This window comes from Hyperolius riggenbachi, chromosome 5, assembly GCF_040937935.1.
Source record: "Hyperolius riggenbachi isolate aHypRig1 chromosome 5, aHypRig1.pri, whole genome shotgun sequence".
NCBI classification, from domain to species: Eukaryota; Metazoa; Chordata; class Amphibia; order Anura; family Hyperoliidae; genus Hyperolius; species Hyperolius riggenbachi.
Genome location: NC_090650.1, coordinates 138763810 through 138785978, shown reverse-complemented (window position 1 = coordinate 138785978; position 22169 = coordinate 138763810). Strand labels below are relative to the sequence as shown.

Sequence of the window (22169 nt, the reverse complement as noted above, 5' to 3'; positions counted from 1 at the left end):
CAGGAAGTATCTAAACTGCTGCACTCCCAACGGAAAGCCTGCAGCCATTGCCGCATGATCCAGGCCTACTTCACGGATTATGTGACAATGCAAGTCAATGGGTAATGCAGCAAGTGTGAACAACGGAAACGTGGTGCAACGAGGCGTGCATTCATGGACCAATGGAAATCCCAGTGGCATATTCCCTCCGCAGTAGAGAGTAGGTCACTAACTGGGAGGGGGGAGGCACAATGCATATGACCCTTTCGCAGCACTGTGACACTAGGTCATATGAATGCTGGTTTCTGCAGTGCGATGCGTTGCTTGCATCTAACCGTTGATCTTAGGTGTAAAACTGGCCTAACATTTTCTCAAATGATATTATTTTGGCTTCCTTTCCCTACTTATAGCAATCCTGAAGCATAAAAGAATATAAAAGTTAGATACTTCTTTAGTGAAAAGCTTCTGGAAAGTCCACCACAGCCCACCGATCTATTGCTGGGCCCTTCCTTATGTTCTGGCTGGAAGCGTAGCCGTGAACAAGCGTATCTGCACTGGGCATGCCAGAGTATGGTCTGCATATGCCCAGTATAACAAAGCTACTGGAGTTTGGCTTTGCTTCTCTGGCAGTAGCACCTTGTTGTCCTGGGAATGCAAGGACCTTAATAACACAAGCCAATGCACATACGTTTGTTGACAGCTGCATTTGGTCAAAAAGAGCATAGTCCACCTGCTGAGTTGTATAGGTTTAGAGAGAGCCTGCGCTGGATCGGTGGCCTGGAGAAGGATCCGAGGAAGCCCCTGGATTATCCACAGGCTTCTCACTAATGAGGTGAGTGTCCAACTTTTATATTTTTGATACAACACTCTAGGGGAGGTTTAATAAGGCAGATAGATTTTGTCTGAGAGGAAGCAGGAAAAAGGGCACCGATGGCTAGCGGATGAAAAGGGGGCACCACCATAGACTCTAATGCATTTATCATTAATACGGCGCCAAAAACTGAAAAAAGGGCGCCCGATAAATAGAACATTAAAGTTTTTGAAATAGGTTTTTGTTTTAGAAACTTGTAACATTATAGTTTTTGTCATATTATATCATTTGTGGGTACAGATTTTACGTTATCAAACATATTATTTTTAAGTGTGTTAGGGTGTCTGTGCAGGGGGAGTGGTTAGCCAACACCAGGGGGGTGGTTAGGGTGCGGCACCACTGGGGGGTGGCTACGATTAGGCACCACCGGGTGGGGGGGGGGGGAGTGGTTCGGTTAGGTACCACTAGGGGAGGGTTCTGTGTGAGAGTAGGGTTAGGTCAAGCTGTATTGTTGAATTATGTAACGATTTTTAAAGTTAATTTGTTTTCATTAATATCTTATCTCCGGTTTTAAAACAGTATTGATCGTTAACAAATTTTGTTAACGATGTTTATTATTATTGAGATTTCATTATCCAGTCACGCCAATTTGTTATCCAGCTGGGCCCTTTTTTCCTGGCGCCCTATTTTCATTCACCCTTCTGAGATAAGAAGTCTACATTTTAACTTCTTGGCCTGAAATCGTAACAGCTTGATTTCAGGAGAGTTCATCAAACTTCTGCATGGGAGAGTACGCTTTCTTCGCTCCCCATCCTCACTGACTGCTGCACAAGCTGTTTAGGCAAGTACACATGCTAGATGACACTTGCCTGAGAAGAGACCTACAGTGGGTTGCAAAAGTATTCGGCCCCCTTGAAGTTTTCCACATTTTGTCACATTACTGCCACAAACATGAATCAATTTTATTGGAATTCCACATGAAAGACCAATACAAAGTGGTGTACATGTGAGAAGTGGAACGAAAATCATACATGATTCCAAGCATTTTTTACAAATAAATAACTGCAAAGTGGTGTGTGCATAATTATTCGTCCCCCTTTGATCTGAGTGCAGTAAGTTGCCTGATGAGTGCTAGTGAATAAATAGAGTGCACCTGTTTGTAATCTAATGTCAGTACAAATACAGCTGCTCTGTGAGGGCCTCAGAGGTTGTCTAAGAGAATATTGGGAGCAACAACCCTGTGAAGTCCAAAGAACACACCAGACAGGTCAGGGATAAAGTTATTGAGAAATTTAAAGCAGGCTTAGGCTACAAAACGATTTCCAAAGCCTTGAACATCCCACAGAGCACTGTTCAAGCGATCATTCAGAAATGGAAGGAGTATGGCACAACTGTAAACCTACCAAGACCGTCCACCTAAACTCACAGGCCGAACATGGAGAGCGCTGATCAGAAATGCAGTCAAGAGGCCCATGATGACTCTGGACGAGCTGCAGAGATCTACAGCTCAGGTGGGAGACTCTGTCCATAGGACAACTATTAGTCATGCTCTGTACAAAGATGGCTTTTATGGAAGAGTGGCAAGAAGAAAGGCATTGTTAACAGAAAGCATAAGAAGTCCTGTTTGCAGTTTGCCACAAGCCATGTGGGGGACACAGCAACCATGTGGAAAAAGGTGCTCTGGTCAGATGAGACCAAAATGGAACTTTTTGGCCAAAATGCAAAACGCTATGTGTAGCGGAAAACTAACACTGCACATCACTCTGAACACACCATCCCCACTGTAAAATATGGTGGTGGCAGCATCATGCTCGGGGGGTGCATCTCTTCAGCAGGGACAGGGAAGCTGGTCAGAGTTGATGGGAAGATGGATGGAGCCAAATACAGGGCAAACTTGTAAGAAAACCTCTTGGAGACTGCAAAAGACTTGAGACTGGGGCGGAGGTTCACCTTCCAGCAGGACAAGGGCCCTAAACATAAAGCCAGGTCAACAATGGAATGGTTTGAAACAAAACATATCTATGTGTTAGAATGGCCCAGTCAAAGTCCAGATCTAAATCCAATCGAGAATCTGTGGCAAGATCTGAAAACTGCTGTTCACAAACGCTGTCCATCTAATCTGACTGAGCTGGAGCTGTTTTGCAAAGAAGAATGGGCAAGGTTTTCAGTCTCTAGATGTGCAAAGCTGGTAGAGACATACCCTAAAAGGTGGTTCTACAAAGTATTGACTCAGGGGGCCGAATAATTACGCACACCTCACTTTGCAGTTATTTGTAAAAAATGGCTGGAATGATGTATGATTTTCGTTCCGCTTCTCACATGTACACCACTTTGTATTGGTCTTTCACGTGGAATTCCAATGAAATTGATGTTTGTGGCAGTAATGTGACAAAATGTGGAAAACCTCAAGGGGGCAGAATACTTTTGCAACCCACTGTAGATGTTGGACTGCAGATCAGCCCAGCATGCCAGATCTTTAGCAACAATGATGCCCAACTGACTCCTGGACTCATTGTTCTCCTAATCCTGCCTTCTGGAATCTCCTCCTCCCTATTCCATAGCAACAGGTGTGTCACTAACACTCAGCTGCAAACTGTTGTCCTGTGTAGTTTCCATTTGTAACAAACAAGAAAGAGACGGCTGCGGTGAACAGCGATACCACCGCAGCCATCTCCATTTCTCTGCCTAACGAGCTATCCGCTCCTCGGACGTCTAGCACGCCGAGGACGGGTTTGTCAGCAGCACATAGGGTTGCAATGTCGCGTGCGCACGCATAGACGAGACCTTTATGCCGGGAGGAGGCGCGTCAGCTGACCGGCTGATCGGCTGATGTCAGAGGAGACGCTCGCCGCTCCTCATTGGTTGATGACAGAGGGCGTGCCGGAGGGGTCTCCTCTGCTTCTTAAGCTTCCCTGAATCACTCCCAACTTGTCTGCTGTTGCGAATACTTCGTGTTAGCGCTCAGACCGTAGTTAGATCCGGTGTGCTTTGATCCGGGAGGAAACTGGGGATTTCACACAGTGCTAGGATTGTTTGATAGCCATAATTATAACTGATTATTGTATTATCTGTGTATGACTCTTGCTAGCTCTGACTATCCTTACTCTCAGTGATTCTGTACTTCTGCCCATCTGATCTTGTTGCCGACTCTGCCTGCTAAACCTTCCTGCCTTTGCCTTCTGACTTTGTACCGTATCTGCCAGCCTATTGCCAACTCGATTAGTCTGACCACTCTACTCTCACCAGAGGGCCCTAGTCTCTGGTGAGGGGTTTTGTACTGTTAGTGCCCACCAGCTCCTCTGGTGTGGCATAGGTTTACCTGTCAGTACTACTGTTGCACCAAGCACTATTCTTTACTATCACATTAGCTGTTGGTATACCAGTATTATTGGTGATTTTGCAGATCACCATATAATCAGGTATATATCTGCATTATAGGTGATACTGCAGATCACCTAATAATCAGAATCCAGCTCTTGCTGACACCAATTGTTACACCATTCTTAAAACAGAAGGCATTTGCGATAATTCAGCTTTAAGTAAGCACCTATGGTCTCCCACAATGCATCACTACTGAAAATGCAAATTATCTCTTTATGCTCCTGAAGTCAGGCTTGCATTCAGAACTGCTGGTGAATAGCAAACCTATACCTTATAACATTTACAGAGCCATAGGTGTGCTATACACCAGGGGTTGTGGATGCAAGCCTGGCTTCATGGGCACAAAAAGATAATTTGCATATTCAGTAGCGATGCACTATGGGAGACCACAGTCGCTTACATAAGGCTGACTTAAGGCAAATACCTTCTGTTTAAAGAAGGCAAACTACACTGAGCATTTCTTTTTAGTAGGAGGGTTTTTCAGTCTCTTCTAGTCCCCTATACTTTCTTAGTATATCAATCCCTGTCATGCACTGAGGAAAACCAAAAGTCCAAAACAAGCTGTTTGCATGTTGGGTTGATATGGATCTGTAAATTTTATAAACTGTAGGTTTGCTAGACACCAGCACTTCTGGATGTAAGCCTGGCTTCAAGGGCCTTAAAGAGATAATTAGCATATTCAGTAGTGACGCATTGTGGGAGACTGCTGAATTATCGTAAATACCTTCTGTTTCAAAGTGTAAATGTCGAGCATAAAATCAAAAATCTATTTATATCTAGTAAACAAGTAACAAATATGCTAACCAGGCAATTCAAAAGTTAAAATCATTAGTACATTTCTTGTTGATAAATGATCATTCCCCAGTTTACCTACTCTTATTTGGTACATTGTTGCAGGGCATGCTGGGTTGTCTTTTTTTGCCTCTTTACTTTGCTCTCCGACTTAACTAATGCAGCCTCATAAGCCTTTTTCTCCCCCGTTTTCCCCTGCCACACCTCTGTTCCTCTCCGATTGGCCAATATTTCCCATGCTGAGACAATGCACTTTCTATTGCAGAGCAGGGTGGGAGTGCCTGAAGACTAGTAGGAGGACAGGCAATGCATACACAATCAGGCAGATGAGAGTAAGGAAGGAAATTACATCAAGATTGGCTTCAAGATAGACGCAGTTGAAATGGAGAATCCGAAGAAGGATTTTCTTTTTTTTTTACTATAGAAAAATCACTACAATAAAAATGTGGACAGTGCTAAACATATGTTATGTAAGTAGAGCAAGTATTTATCTACTTATATATGTGGGGTTTTATTCTGAGATAGTATGGCTGACAGCTCCACTTTAACCTTCCTGGCGGTAACCCCGAACGTAGTTCGGGGTAAGCCGCGCAGGAGGTTTTCTCAGGCCCTGCTGGGCCGATTTGTGAAATATTTTTTTTTTGCTGCACGCAGCTAGCACTTTGCTAGCTGCGTGAGCTATCCGCGTCGCCGCAGAGCCCCCCCCCCCCCTAGACCCCTGCGCTGCCTGGCCTATCAGCGCCAGGCAGCGCTGAGGGGTGGATCGGGACTCCCTTAGACGTCACGACGTCCATGACGCCATGGCGACGGGGGAAGCCCTCCAGGAAATCCCGTTCTTTGAACAGGATTTACTGATCGCCCATCGCCGGGGGCGATCGAAGAGGGTAGGGGGATGCCGCTGCACAGAAGCTATCATGTAGCGAGCCCTAGGCGCGCTACATGATTTAAAAAAGAAAAAAAATCTAAAAAACCGGCTGCGCTGCCCCCTGGCGGTTTTTAATAGACCGCCAGGAGGGTTAAAAGGAATCTAAACTGAGAAGGATATGGATTTTTCCTTTTAAAATAATACCAGTTGTCTGACTCTCCTGCTGATCCTGTGTATCTAATACTTTCAGCCAAAGCCCCTGAACAAGCAAGCAGATCAGGTGCACTGACTGAAGTCAGACTGGATTAGCTGCTCGCTTGTTTCAGGTCTGTGTTTCAGCCATTGCTGCAGCCAAAGAGAGCAGCAGGATTGCCAGGCAACTTGTATTGTTTAAAAGGAAACATCCATAACTTCTCAGTTTAGGTTCCCTTTAAGAAGGCAAACTACACTGAGCATTGCTTTTTAGTAGGAGGGCTTTTCGGTCTTTTTTAGTTCCATATATAATTTCCCAGTAGTTTTGGGTCACCCCGAGCTGCTTGGGTATTCTGCTTAACGGTTTTTGTGAGATTGAGTTCCTATCCCAGCAAGCAACAGTCATCATGCTTGTGTAACCAGCTATAGAAGTAAGGCTGGCAGTGCATCCCTCTGACTATGCTTTTATGAAAAGGAACAAAACAAACATTGGTGTCAGGTAGGAGGAAAGAGGGTACACTTTTTGAGCAACTGAAAGGGGAAACCATCAAGTTACAATGTAAACATTTCTACAATTAACAGTCTACTAAATTTTCGCCTGGTCACATGGAGAGCAATACCATCCTAGTTCTGTGATCCAAGGTATACTTTAACCATTCACAATGGCTGAATCTGGAAGTTATTTTGACATGAGGTGGATTTATACAGCTACATAAAATCACAGCAAGCTGCTTGTTATGTGAAAAAAACTTTCTACAGCAATGCGCATTTTGCTTCAGTACAGAAAAGTAACAATACAGTGTACAGTTGTATATAAAGCATGAAAAAATATTTTCATTTAATTTTTCTTCACTTCAAAAGCACTGCTTTGCTAAAGCTTTTTAGATTTCACGTATCCTTTGTTAATTATCTCTTTGTAATTTGGTTGCAATTTCCACAAGGCTACAGACTGAAAAATGTGTTTCTATGACATAAAAATAAACCCATTGTACTTGGACACAAAGTTCCTCACATTCTGCAGATACGGAAAGTATTTATGAAAAGAACAAATATATGGGTACTGTTATACATGAGTAAACAAGCAGTGGGTTACAGTAATTCAAAGCAAAAGCAATTTCTATAGCCTTCAGAAGAAAGTACAATTTATTAAAAGACTGCACCCATAATATGAAGATTAGCAAATATTTTACAGGACTCTAAAAATGCTGAAACACAAACTAGCTTTCAGTCTCACATCGTTCCATTTTTCTGAGATGATTGGTTTTAAAATTGCAAAGATTTTACTTATATAGGAAGACCATTTAAGACCACTGTGAAACGTTTTAAACCACAAGCCAGAGGCTTATTAGTTAACAGCTGGCTGCGTGTGGTGCAACTGTCTGGCTATAATGTGTTGATTACATTTCGCCTATAATTACTAACCTCAGGCCAATTCTAAACTAACTTTAAAACACAAACTATCACTTATAACACATGCTTTTAAGAAATTCACATTCAGTTACTAAGATTCCCATGGTTCAACGATAAGGTATTCTTATTTGTATATTTATACAAAGCCATCAAATCTACCAGATACATTTCATAAATGGTACACTGATTGCCAGAAGCCTAATTGCATACTTAAAGAGAATCTGTATTGTTAAAATCGCACAAAAGTAAACATACCAGTGCGTTAGGGGACATCTCCTATTCCCCTCTGTCATAATTTCGCCGCTCCCCGCCGCATTAAAAGTGGTTAAAAACAGCTTTGAAAAGTTTGTTTATAAACAAACAAAATGGCCACCAAAACAGGAAGTAGGTTGATGTACAGTATATCCACACATAGAAAATACATTCATACACAAGCAGGCTGTATACAGCCTTCCTTTTGAATCTCAAGAGATCAATTGTGTGTTTCTTTCCCCCCTGAGGGGGGAGTTCATAGCAGAACCACAACACTGAAGAACTTGGCAGCCTTCCAGACACAGGCTGACAAGTCTGACAAGGGAAAGATACATTGATTTATTACAGAGACTGTGATAGTACAAAGTGTTGCAGTAAGCCAGAACACATTAGAATAGCTTTTGGAACTTGTAGGATGATAAAAAACAGGATGCAATTTTTGTTACGCAGTCTCTTTAAGGCTGGGCTGAGGCAGAGGAGAAGTTTGTGGGCACATTTGTCTCACACATTATGTGTCCTACTCAAAGAACTCCCCCTGGGGAAAAAAACCTGTTGCACAGCAGTGAAACATTCTGCCCAGTACAACCGCAATGTTAGCGTACTGATCTGAGTGGTTAGGGCTGGCATATTTGTGTCTCATCTGGGCTGTCACTACCTGCTCTGCGATTGGAGCATCACAATGCTAGTAAGTATGAATCTTGCACATGGACAGTCTGACTGAGTTCATGAGCAGGCTTAAAGCAGGGTCTGATAGAGTAGAGTCAGATCTGTTTGGCCGCCCCCTCAGGGTTGCACTGTGTCTGATTTGGGCAATGCCATAGGCCATAGGATGCAGCCGGAATTGCTAGAGAATAATCAATTCAGGTGCCGGCAATATCCGGACATTTGAACAGCACTGCTATAACAAATCAGATTATTATTTTTTCTGCAGTATTTACAACAGCACTCTAAGTATATGACTTAAAGACTTTTTTTACCTTCTTTTGTTTAACTATCCTCTTCAGCTTTAATGACAGAGTTAAATCGCCGCATCCCCGCAGCAGAGGAGTGATTTATTATCAGAGATAAGCCCTGCAAAGCTCCCGGGCTGTGCAGGGCTTCACTTCCTCGAAGAGGCTGAGCTTTACACTGTAGCTCTGCCTCCTCCGCAGTCAATCTCTGCGGATAGCTGCCTCTCTCCGCCCCTCTCAGTCTTCTTTCACTGAGAGGGGCGGGGAGGAGGCAGAGATCTGTAGAGATTGATTGCGGAGAGGCTGAGCTACAGCTCAAAGCTCAGCCTCTCCAGGAAGAGAAGCCATGCGTGCCAGGGCAGTATGATCTGCGAAGTCGTAGAACTTTGCAGGTCGTTTACGAGGTAATATATCACTCCTCTGCCGTGGGGATGCAGAGATTTAACTCTGGCATTAAAGCTGAAGAGGATAGTTAAAAGAAGGTAAAAAAAGAGACTTCAGAGTCTCTTTATGGTGAAAAAAAATCACTATTATCCTAAAATTGCAGGCTTCGATTCAAACATGTGGATATCAAGAAATAGTCTGGACAACAGCAGTTTTGTCCACTATGTCCTTCTCCTTTATGATTTTGCATTTATTTGAATAACTCTGTTGCTAATGCAGAACGTTTCTTGAGTCAGAAAAATATAATGCTCAGTAGAGCTGCTGAATAATAGATAACTTTTAATTAAACTATATTTCAATGCAATATAAGCACACACACTTTTTAACTAAGTATCCTCATCCCATCCAGTTTTCCGGATTTAATTCAGGTCACTCAAACTGGAGTTTCCATTGGAAGAAGCTGATAACTGCGAAGTTTATGAAAGGTTGTGACAGCTGTCAAACGATGAACCAGCAAGAGCTGAAGGGATTACTATTTAATGAAATAAATGTAATTGGGTGAAAGGATGTATATTAATATAAGAACAACTGCACAAACTCTACATGATGAAACACTTCAATATAATTTACATTACTAGAACATGATTATATTGTTAACAGTACAACCTGCAGCTATTTCACTGTTACTGTGAATTCTCCCATGTTTTTTTTTTCTAATCCAACAATATTTATTTTCACTGAAATTATTAAACCAAATATGCATAGCATATGATTATGATAGAACCAATCTGGAGTTGGATGACAACCAACAAGCAATTTAATGCAAACATATGCCTTCAGAGGCCGGTTCCTGACATTTCATGACTGCAGTGGTTTTGGTAGATAAATTTTAAAAACCGAGATTAGCTTCATTCTGAAAATTCTATCTTCCAGGAACACCTTAAAGGGAATACTCGTCCAGGGTAAATATTAGCCTATGCATTATCCTAGTCAAATGGTCTTTTAAATAATACATATCCACAAACTATTTTGGGTTTCCTAAGGACAGCCTAAATCATCACTGTCTTAAGGAAGCAGGAGCAAATGTATACCTACTTTGTAGTTATATAAGTTTACATAACTTTAGGGAGTAAAAGATTGCACTGGACTTGAATTTAGATTTACCATGCTAAGGAGAACAAACTACAGTTCAAAATCACCTAAAGTAAAATAGTCTGTTTACTCACCAAATTCTATGAACATTCACACAGAACAAAAACTGCTACTAGGACTCTATTAAAACGAATATCCATCTGTTTATGGAAAGAGACAAAGGTCTGAGTCTTAAATTGTGCCCACTTCTTCCTTCCTAATTTCTACCATTGGCCCGCTGTTAATAGACAGGAACCTTGTAATCCAATTATACCAATATAGCATGACTAGAGGTGGTGCAAGTTTTACAATGCTTAGTGAAGGGGCAGTGACGTAGCAATAGTGGGTGTAGAGGCTTTAACCGCACCGGGGCCCTTGTGCCAGAGGGCCCCTGAGGGGCTCTTCCTCAAACACAATATGAGATCTCTATTGGTCCTGTGCTGGTAATAACCACTTCTATAGATGCTTTAACCTCCTGGGCGATAATCCTGAGCTGAGCTCGGGGTAAACCACCGCAGAGGATTTCTCCGGCCCTGGTGGGCCGATTTACATTTTTTTTTGTTACATGCAGCTAGCACTTTGCTAGCTGCGTGTAAATGCCGATCGATGCCGCTCCGCGCCGATTCACCGCTACCCGGCGCGTTAGAGGGCCCCCGCCGAGACCCCGTGTGCAACCTGGCCAATCACCGCCAGGCAGCGCTAAGGGGTGGATCGGGACTCGCTCCGACGCCATGACGTGGATGACGTCATCCCGATCGTCGCCATGGCGAGGGGGGAAGCCAAACAGGAAATCCCGTTCTGAACGGGATTTCCTGTTTGCTCTGATTGCCGGAGGCGATCAGAAGGGGTGGGGGGATGCCGCTGCACAGCGGCTATCATGTAGCTAGCGCTAGTCTAGCTAGAGGATTAAAAAAAAATTTACAAAAAAGTGCTGTGCTGCCTCCCTGGCGATTTTATTGTATATCGCCCAGGAGGTTAAATAGTAGTAATCATTAACAAACTGTTTCCCATCCCCTACTTGCACCAGACACTGTGGTTGTCATTGACAGGTTTTGGTATGCTATATGTGTAGAGTGCTTGGGGGGCCAAAAGTTCCTTAGCTACGCCTCTGGGCAGGAGGTGGGCATAATTTATGGCTCAGACCTAAACTGGCTATACACATCAATCTTTCTGATCAAGATCTGACCAATAAAATCACTTTGATTGAATCTGACAAAAATGTATTGCATCAATATAACTGATCAATTCCCTTTCAACCAACTCTCTGTAGTTTACTGATAACCATTTCTGCCACTGGGACATAAACCTCATGTCCGCAGCGGCAGCTGCTACAGCCGCAGGGACGCGATAGTCATGTCCAAGCAGTTTGGGGGCTGTGCTTACGATCGTGCGGGCAGAAGCCCACAATGGCGATGGTCCCGGCAACAGGGGGGATTGGTGGGAAGGGACAAAAGTCCCCTGAGCCACTCCATTCTTGTCCACCGAGAATAATAACTGTTTTTGTTTAAAAACAATGCTCATTCTTAAATAGTACCACCTCGCCGCCTCCTGCTCGCTCGTTACCGCCGACGATCGTTAGATTAATGAATGGGAACAGTGTCTCCCCTCTAGGGCACTGTGATCACGGGCATAAATGGATGCCTGCGTCACTTTCCTAGTTACACTGTAACACATTACTTCCAATGTAGTGTACTTATTGTATGCTTATAGAAAGTAATGCGCAAGGACATCTTGTGGCCAAATAGTAAAGTTACACCTACACACAGTAGGGGCGAAGAATTTTTTAATATGTATGTCAAGAGGATATATTATTATTAAATTATGGGCATGTGATTAGTGATGGATGTAAAACTGAAAAAATGCACCTTCATTTCTAAATAAAATATTTGTCACCATAGATTGTACTAGGGATATCATTTTAACATTGCAATAACTGGGACAAATGGGCAAATAAAATATGTGGATTTTAATTACGGTAACAGGTATTATTTTAAAACTATAATGCCCAAAAACTGAGAAATAGTGATTTTTTTCCATTTGTTTCGTATTATTCCCATTAAAATGCATTTAGAATAAAATAATACTTAGCAAAATGTACCACCCAAAGAAAGCCTAATTGGTGGCAGAAAAAGCAAGGTATAGATCATTTTGTTGGGATAATTAGTGATAAAGTTATTGGAGAATGAATGGGAGGAGCGCAGAAACGTGAAAATTCCTCTTGTCCATAAGGTGAAAACAACCCGCGGGCTGAAATGGTTAAAGCCTGATTGGGGGTGCATGAAAAAAGGGCACCAGAAAAAAAAAGCCCGGCTGGATAACAAATTGGTGCCGGTGGATAACTAAATCTAAATAACGATAAACAGTGTTAACAAGATAGGTTAATGATAAATACCGTTTTAAAACAGACAGGAGATTAAAATGAAAAGATATTAAAGTTACAAATAGTTACGTAATTCGACAATACAGCCAACCCTGCTCTCACAAAGAACCTTCCCTTGGTGGTTCCTAAACCTAACCCCCCCCCCCCCAGTGTTGCTTAACCCTAACCACCCCCCCTGCACAAACACCCTCAGACACATAGAAACCATACTATATTTGATAACGTACAATCTGTACATACAAGCGAAATAATATGACAAAAACTATAACATTGCAAGCTTCTAAAACGATAACATATTTCAAAAGCTTTAATGTTCTAATGTTGTTAGCGATACTTATTGGGCGTCCTTTTTTTTGCTTTGGGCGCCATATTAACAATAAATAAATTCGAGCCTATGGTGGCGCCCTTTTTTTCCCTGAATCCAATATTGGACATGTTGGAAAGGGGCGTGGCAGGAAAGGGGTGATGGATGGATGGTCCATAGCACTGCGTTATATTGAGCAGTGCAGTGCTTGTGTATCAATGTTTTCAATATTCAATATATTTCCTCAAAAATTTAGTTTACCAAGGTAGGAATCTATCACAGTCCAATCTAATTCCAATTGTATAAGGAATCATTGGCCTGGCATATCAGGCCATAATAACAATCTTATGTCTGACTATGTCAGACATTGGCATTTTCTCACATGGAACCTATGTCAGACATAGTCCAACATAGAAAAAAAAACTTGATGTCGCTGTTACTGATAAAGTCCGGCGCAGTGTCATCTCCTTCTGATCAAAGTGTTGGAGTACGTCTGATACTCTGATCATCGCTGGCCCCATACGCTGCTGTTGCGCACGCCTTCTCCCCAGCAAATCTGCCACCTTACTACAAATTGTGGAGGAGCTGCTGCCTCTGTTGTGTCTGGTCACGATGTCCTCCTTTGTGGATCAAAGTGGCGGACAAAGTCTGACACTTTGATCCTGTGTAGTAGCACTGAGTGTCCTGGTCCTTTTTCCTGATTACATCCTCCCAAGCACCCTAGAAAATATAAGGGCCAAAGGGGATGTGGGTGATCAGGAAAAAGGATTGGAAAGGGTTATTCTGACTAAGTTTATAAACAGTTGGACACAGGCTCACTTTCTGCCTTCTATGTCGCTAAGCTGAGCAACTGGCCCCAAAATGTATGTTTGGCCCTCCAACTATATGCAACCAAATCTTTTAGGTAGATTTGGATTGGATGAAAAGGTGTTAGAACCTGTAAAGGTGCTATTGTTTGAAAAATCCCAGCTGAGAAGAATTACCTTTCTGGTCCACCATTAAATAACTGACATTTTGCACACCTGAAAATGCACTATCAATAAAGTGGCTGCTTTACTGAGAACATAAAGGTATGCAGAACCGCTGTGTATCTGTTTTGTTGTGTGATAAAACACTTTTAATAAAGTTTGCTGATTTGATAAGCTATGCAGGAACCTGATTCTTCTTTCTGTAGGATTTTAAAATATAGTATTCCACACACAAGCGAATCCAATGTCCACACACAAGCGAATCCAAATGTTCCTTTCTCTTGGGGGTTGGATGATCATTTTTGCTGAATTAACTGAAAGTCCAATATGTTAAATGTGTACACTGTACATTTGTTTTGTTAAAACAGGATCAGAGAGGCAGACTTTTGACTGAACTGACACATTTGTATGTTGGTTCTTTGGAAGGTATTTCATTAATTTTCAGTTGTTACCATTGAAAATGATTGAAAAATCCTGAAAAGTTACAACACATGTAGGCACCTTTAGATAACTAGTCTGATCTGCCAAACATCACATCATTTCAAAAAGCTTAAGGTGTCCAGAGAATGGTAGATTATATTATTTTAGATGTATCTGTCTGTACTTATTCAGTATGTGTGACAAAAAGCACTTCTGATGACAGTCAATGTCTGATTAACAATGACTATACAGTGAATGACAAGACTGCCTTAGCCAGCCATTGGATTAGGAATGAAGATAATATTTTCAGATAAGTCTATGTGCATTTATCATCAAGATGAATACGCTTCCAGCCAAATTATGCATTTGTAAAGCAGACAGCACTGCTGGGATACAGTTTCCCAATACTCATATAAAAGTAGTGCACCATTCAGAATTGTATTTTAACTGGGTTTCGTGGAGCTGCAGTGTGGAAGTTCAAAAAGTAGCTGCGGTCAATGTCGGATGAAACCACTGTGTGCCCCATGCAATGCTAGTTTTGTAATGTTCTTTAAGGTATAATGTATTGTCAGAGAGAAAAAAGAAACTGGCACTGTGGCACTGGCTGTATCAGCCACGTATACAGTATATTAAGGGAGAGTAGGCTTGTAGGGTCGGGTACTTCTCAATGTATGAGCGTGCTCAGGATGATTAGAGAAAAATATTTGCAGAGTAGACAAACATCCGACACAGTATCCCATTAAAATAAGCTTTATTCAATTAGGCTTGACATCATTCCAGATGAAACAGTCAAATTTCACGTACCCTATTCTGATGGTTTTTTTTTAATTATGTCCAAACTTTCCAATAACCCTGTAGTGTGTCCCAGATTTCTACTGTGTAGTAATCATAATCAAGGAAATCACCTGTGAGGCTTGGTTCACACTACAACAAGAGCTTTTTAAGCACCAGTGAATTGAAAAGCTCTTGCTAATGTAATGCTACGGGTGATTAAACAAAAATGCAATTTTCAAGTGAGAACATACTCATAGAATTGCATTAGCAAGAGTTGTTTGAATAACCAACACTTAGAAATGCACTGGTAGAGTGAGCAAGCCCTGAATGTTGACAGGTTTGGGGGGGCTGCATTGTGACCGCGGGGTGGTCAAGAAAATCAGTCAAAAAAGCAACTGGGGAAAAAGGATTTGAATAGAACACTTTAACCTTTTCAGGCACACGGACGTAAGTCTCACGTCTGCGGCTGCTGCTGCTCTAGCCACAGGGACGTGAGTCTCACGTCCGTGCAGTTTGCTGCGATCGTGGTCCCAGAGACAGGGGGGGATTGTTGGCAGGGGACAGAGGTCCCCTGAACCAATGCGTACTCGAGCAGCGAGAATGATCACTGTTTTTTTTGTCCAAAATCATTCTCAGATTCAGTAGCGATCGTGCCGCCACGCTCCCTCCTGCTCGCTCGTTTCCGCTGCCGTTCGTTAGATGAATGAATGGGAACCTCTCATTCATCTCCCTTCTAGGTCCCAGTGATCACCGGCATCAATGAGATCTCCTCCATTTACAAGTCTGCTCCATTTACCACCGAACAGTGGTAGAATTATACTCAAAAGTAAATATAGTTGTAATAACTGTAAATACAGTACAGGTTTTTTTTAAGCAAATATTATTGGCCATGTTTGTTTTTTTACACATCATAATGAAAAGTGGAAGCGCCACATGGCTTGATAGATGGGTTACAGACCCTTGATATTTGGGCCTGATAATATTCCATACCCACATAGGTTAACACAGACACACACAGCTTAATTGGATATTAAGGATAATTGTCCACACCTGTAACTTGTTTGCTTGTTATTACGTTACTCTATCTATAAAAAGTCAGTGAGATTCTGGGCTCTTGACAGTTATCTGGACAGCCATGGGGAAAGCAAAAAACTGTCAAAGGACCTGAGAGAGAAGGATGTTTACCCTTATAAAACTGGAAAAGGCTATAAAAAGATCCAGTTAGTTGAGAATGCCAATCAGCAGTGTTCAAACTCTCATAAAGAAGTGGAAATTGAGGGGTTCTGTTTATACTAAGCCACAGCTCGGTAGACTAACAAATATATATCAGCCAGAGCGGTTAGGAAAATTGTCCAAAAAGTAAAGGTGACTGGTTGTCACCTACAGCCCACACCTGGAAATCCTAAGAAAGATTGCAAAAGAACTTCCTCCCATTTTACACAAGTATGAATGACAGAAAGATATTCTGAGATATTCTCTGAATGTCAGGCGTTCATTAACCTCCCTGGCGGTACGCAGATGCAGTGGCTGCGTCTGCGGGAGGGATTTTTTTAAATAAAAAATGTTTTCCATTAGTTAGGTAGCACTAGGCTAGCTAACTATGTGCGGCAAGTCCCCCGACACCGGTCTGACCCCCCCAAACGCCGCCGGTAATATTTACCCGTCCACGATCCTGCAAGAGCCGCAGCTTCCCAATTAGCTTCACTCGTTGCTATGGCGACGATTGTACATGACGCATGACGTCATCGACGTCATGCGCAGTCACGATCCTCCCTATAGCGAAGCCTGGAGCTGATTGGGAGGCTGCGCCAATGCGGGATCCCTGGGGGGTATGTATTGTGGCGGCGATCGGAGGGGACCAGAGGCACTTGGGGGGCATAGTTAGCTAGCCAAGTGGTAGCTGAAGAATATAAAACACATTTTATTAAAAAAAATCCTCCCGGGGCCATATGATCCCCTGCGGCGGCTAGCCCGACACTGTGTTAGGCTTACCGCCAGGGAGGTTAAACAGACCAGAATAGAATAGAATAGAGCATCCCCCACTGACAGAAAAGGTGTGAGACTTGCACACACATCTACTCCATTAACAGGATATCAATACTAAGTTCACAACAGGAGTACAAAATACAAGGCACCTTTTCCTTTGGCGCCTGGGGAAGCTGATATTCTACCTCCTCCTAACGCTAATCCTTCCTCTAGCTACTCCTAAAAAAAAAAGCTCAGCTGTTTACCCTATGCCTAACACTACCAGTGTCCGGCACTCAAATTATACACCAGAAGCCGCTGTCACTTGCAATCTATGAGGGCACCCAAATTACCAGGTGCTGTATGATGCCCAAATTACCTGCCTCAAGCCCAGGAAGCTCATCCTGAGGTGTGCCAGGAGAGTTGGCTGACTATGAAATGGCTGAACCAGAGGACAGTGTAAACTAACACAATGATAGAGTTAAAAATCCTTACATTATTAATGTAGAGACTTGTCTTTACCATTTTTCTGTGTACTGAACCAACCTAAAGCCCCAGTCAGTCTCCCGGGGTGTCACAGTAGTGGTCTCATTCCTGTGTCACACAGCAACAGCAGTATAAAGGTGGTGGTGGGGGGGAGAGTAGAAACTACATTGAGTCTGAAACTGGGTTGTGGGTCTTGGCTACAGCTTGGATCACAAAGCTATAGGCATACTAGAACAACGGGCATACTGTAATAATTTCCAAATTCATCAGGAACAGCATAGGCCCAAAGACAAGACAACATTAGTTTACAAGTTTCTAGCAACAAATGCAACAGACTATAAAATATTATATAATATACAGAACATAAAATTATAATTGGACAAATATAATGCAGTCTATCTGTATTGTTTGTGAAGGGGGGGGGGGGCACTTAAAAGAAGTTTTAAACATAACCATGAGAATTGTGTAGAAAATGATCTTCCCCATTTAATAAAATATTCACGCTTTTAGCACTTAAAAAAAATAAAATAAAGCGAAATAAAAAGCTGCTAGTAAAGGCAAAGTATCACAATAAACCAAAAAAACAAGATACAAAAAGGAACATAAAAACCCAAACATGCTGTTCTCCAGGTATACTGTATGCCTAATAAGAACAGTTTGTAACTTGGCTCCAGTAAAGTGTATGCCATTATGCATACAGTCTGGAATAATAAAACATCACCAATATTTTATGATTCAAAGAACAACAGTAATGTGTAATTGCTCATGCATACCTAGTCAGAAAGTAAACACACAGTAACATTTTGCCAAGTCCAAGACAAGTAAAAGAGTCGCAGTGAAAAAAAAAATACTTACCATAGCTTTTCCTCTTGCTCCACAACAGAAAAAAGAAAAATTAGACCAGTAACCTGAACCAATGTTAATGAAGTCAGCAAGATGTTAACAAGTACCCAGTCAGAAGAATGACTTGAAAAGCTGTGGGCAGCACAGTAGGATAGTGGTTAGCACTCTCTCCTTGCAAGCTGGATCTCCGATTTGAATCCCAGCCAGCCAGGACACTATCTGCATGGAGTTTTCATACTCTCCCTGGTCTGTGTGGGTTTCTTTTGGGCACTCCAGTTTCCTCCCACATCCCGAAAACACACAGACAAGTAAACTGGCTTCCCCCTAAATTGGTGTAGACTACGATACATAAACTACACAATAAACATATTGGCCCTAGACTATAATACATACATAGACATATGACTATCATAGGGATTAGATTGTGAGCCCCTCTAAAGGGACAATTAAGTGACAAGAAAATATATTCTGTACAGCACTGCAAAAGATGCTGGAGTTATATAATTACTAAAAAAATAATAAAAAGACCTCAGTATAAAGTATATGAAATCTTTCTGTGCAGAAGCATAAGGCTGTGAGCATACGTGAACCAATTTAATAAAATGGGCTATATATGTTCTTCCTTTGTATGATGTTCGTGATCATCGTCAACAACAAAGGCTGTTAACTTGGTACAATGTGCCTGGCTGTTGTTGATCAGCTGAATGCGAGCTTGGAAAGCTATGCCACATGTAGGGCACAAATGGTTCGCTTGGATCGTTGTCAGAGCATTAGCTCTGGATTTGTGCAGCTTACGCTTCTTCAGCACCTCTGTAATCCTGCTCTGCTCCTAGGAAGTAGCACCTTTGCTGATACAGCTTACCCAGGCGGGATGATCTTGCTCTAGGCTCTTCCAGTAGCCTGGGCCAATGCCAAGGCTCTTCAAATGGACTTTGAGTGTGTCTTTGATGTATTTTTTTCTGGCTTGTCCACCTGATTTGGGCTTTACTCAGGGGGTGTAAATAATTGGCACACCAGCTTGAAAGAGAAGATATGTGTCTGGAACCTTGTCCTGATGGTAATCTTCAGCAGTCTTAATTAATGGGCTTATTCACACTTAAATTAAAAAGTTTTTCACAAGCAGAAAAAAAAATGTGTATAGTAAATAAAGAGAAAACTGTTCCAGGCATTTTCCATCTTCAATGCCTTTGACTGAAGACAATCTTAATGTTATTACCTCCCTTACTCTTTTTTCTTCTCTGCATGACATGATGTATACTGTACAGAACTGCACTGTCATATCTAGTTTTCTTTGTAAACACATGTAAGCAGAACATAGATCGGATTTCAACAGCTTCTGTAGAGGGGTGAGGTGAGTTAGCTTACATTTCCCTTCTCAGCCTCATGTCACACTGAACTGCCCTCAGCCAATCAGCAAGGAGCAGGAATGTGGGAGGGGAAGATAACAAGGCTTTTTTTAAGCTTCCCTCTCCCTGGCAATGTACGAGAAAAGAGCAAGGCTGACTGAGAGGCTGACTGACTATGATTAGTTACAGCAGACAACTTTATGATTATATTGGAATGCTTGAAATGCAGGGTCCGGATGTAGACTACATAATAAACACAGAGCAGTGAGTAATAGGAATTTGATTTTATGGCTGGCAATATCTCTTTAACAGCACAACTTAAAAAATACCATACTTGTTTTTGATGATGACCTTCAACTGGAACAACCATTCACAATACCATCAGAGATGCTATCTCTACTTTAGTTTGATCTGCTCCTTATTAGAAAAGGATATCCACTACCGAAGCTGTAGGAATGAGCAAGTCTTGTAACACACATCAAATTTCCTAAAAACACTGCATTAAATCAATTGCAAAACTTAAATTATTCTACATCTCATATCACTGTGCAATAATAATGGTACATACAAAAAAAGATGGGGGGAGAGAACATTAAGAACAGTTCTTTAAAAAACAAGTACTAATCCCAGCTGGGTGACTTACTGTGGAAGGAGCGTATTTCGGACTAGAGCCAGGAATGTGTTGTTTAAATGAAGACCCTCCTCTCTCCCCTCAGCCATGGCTTCATGGTTAACAAGTAGTGATGTGGTTTCTGCAAGTAGCCGCAAGCTGAACAGCCTCCATTCCACTAGAAAAGAAGAGAGCCAAGAATGCTACCATGCAGCTGTGTAATTGAAGCAAAATGTTGAAGCCACATAGAAACATACTTGATGTGGCCTAGCTTACCATTTTGGCTGCACACCAGGGAGACTAAAGGTGGGAGTATAGCATCCACGACCTAAAACAGAGCAAGAAAAGTCTGGATTGAATTACCACATAGGCAGAAATAGAATCAGCATCACCACAAACTGAAGGGTTACACAGACAAACTCTATAATTAAATGATCATCTGTAAAGGGACGGAGTGATTTACTACCAATGCTGGAGATTTCACTCCCATTACAAATGTTGCTTCCAGCTCTGTAAGTCACTTCAGTTCTTAGAATGCATATCCTCAAAGGCCAACAAAGATGGCTCTGATGGGTACTAATTGCTCTTCATACTTAATAATTTTATATTCACACAATACTTGCAAAGAACTAAAGCATGTCAGCCTTTTTGTATAGTCAGTATTGTTTTTTCAGAATAAAGCTAATCTTTACAAGTATTATCCCTAGCCCCCCCAAAAAATCTATTTGAAGCAGATGCTAACTGGTGATATGACTCGGGTCACTAAAGTGAACCTGTGTCTAACTTTACAGAGGTCTGAGTTATAAACCTTATCCGACCCTTCCACCCTCATTACACTGATCCCCTGTAATGTTCTAAAATTAATAAAAATGGTATATTAAAATTAATAAAGACTATATATATATATATATATATATATATATATATATATATATATATACCCACCTTCCTTATATATTTATAAAAGCTTTTTCAAATGTCTCCTTCTCCTTGACCTTTCAGCAGTTTTTGACACAGTAGACCATCCCCTACGCCTCCAGTCCCTCCAGTCCATGGGCATTCAAGACCCCGCCCTGACCTGGCTTTCATCCTACCTCTCCACCGACTCCTTCATGACCTCCTTCAAGGAGTCCTCATCCACTGCTAACCACCTTTTGGTGGGAGTCCCCCAAGGCTCCGTCCTTGGCCCCCTACTTTTCTCCCTATACACATCCTGCATTGGCAAGGTTATCTCCTCCATGGGTTTTAACTATCATCTGTATGCAGATGACACCCAGATCTACCTCCACACCCCCGACATATCCACCACTACCATGGACAAGGTCTCCTCCTGCCTATCAGCCGACATCCTCCTGGATGTCCACTAGGTTCCTGAAACTAAATCTAGACAAAACGGAATTTATGATCTTCCCACTCCGGCCATGCCTAAACCTCCCAGATGTGCATGTAAAAGTGAACAGAGGCTCCTCTGTTCCTTTTTACATTATCAATATCCACCCTTGGTGGAGGGGTCGATCCCCAGTTTTTACCTTATCTACAGAGAGCGACTTTTAATCCCGAGTGAGGACAGGTCTAATCTCCTCACCTGCCTATATAGTGGTTATCTAGGTGGTAACCCACATTTGTGAGTGTATACATTATATACGTCTCATTTCCAACTCCTTGGTTTTGCATACTAATATTGGGCTCTCTGTGTTCCATTTTCTTTATCCCAGATGTGCATGTCACTGTTAACCACACTACCATTCGCCCTACCTCTCAAGCCCGCTGTCTGGGTGTCACCCTGGACTCCGCACTCTCCTTCACTCCCCACATCCAAAACCTTACAAAGTCCTGTAACTTCCACCTCCGTAACATCTGCAAGATATGCCCTTTCCTGACCTCTGCCACCACCAAACTCCTCATCCATGCCCTCATAATTTCCCG

The 22169-nt window shown here is 42.1% G+C and overlaps 1 protein-coding gene across 4 annotated transcripts in view; it reads right to left on the bottom strand.

Annotated features, from left to right (window-relative positions):
- The window catches only part of ULK4 (unc-51 like kinase 4), an 892004-nt gene that overhangs the window by 376605 nt on the left and 493230 nt on the right, over positions 1–22169 (bottom strand). For all 4 annotated transcript variants that reach the window (XM_068236316.1, XM_068236318.1, XM_068236315.1 and 1 more), the window contains 2 exons: positions 20520–20571; positions 20277–20421 (listed from right to left, as the gene is read on the bottom strand). In XM_068236316.1, coding sequence (XP_068092417.1) covers positions 20277–20421; positions 20520–20571 — 197 coding nt within the window. The remainder of the gene's footprint in view (positions 1–20276; positions 20422–20519; positions 20572–22169) is intronic.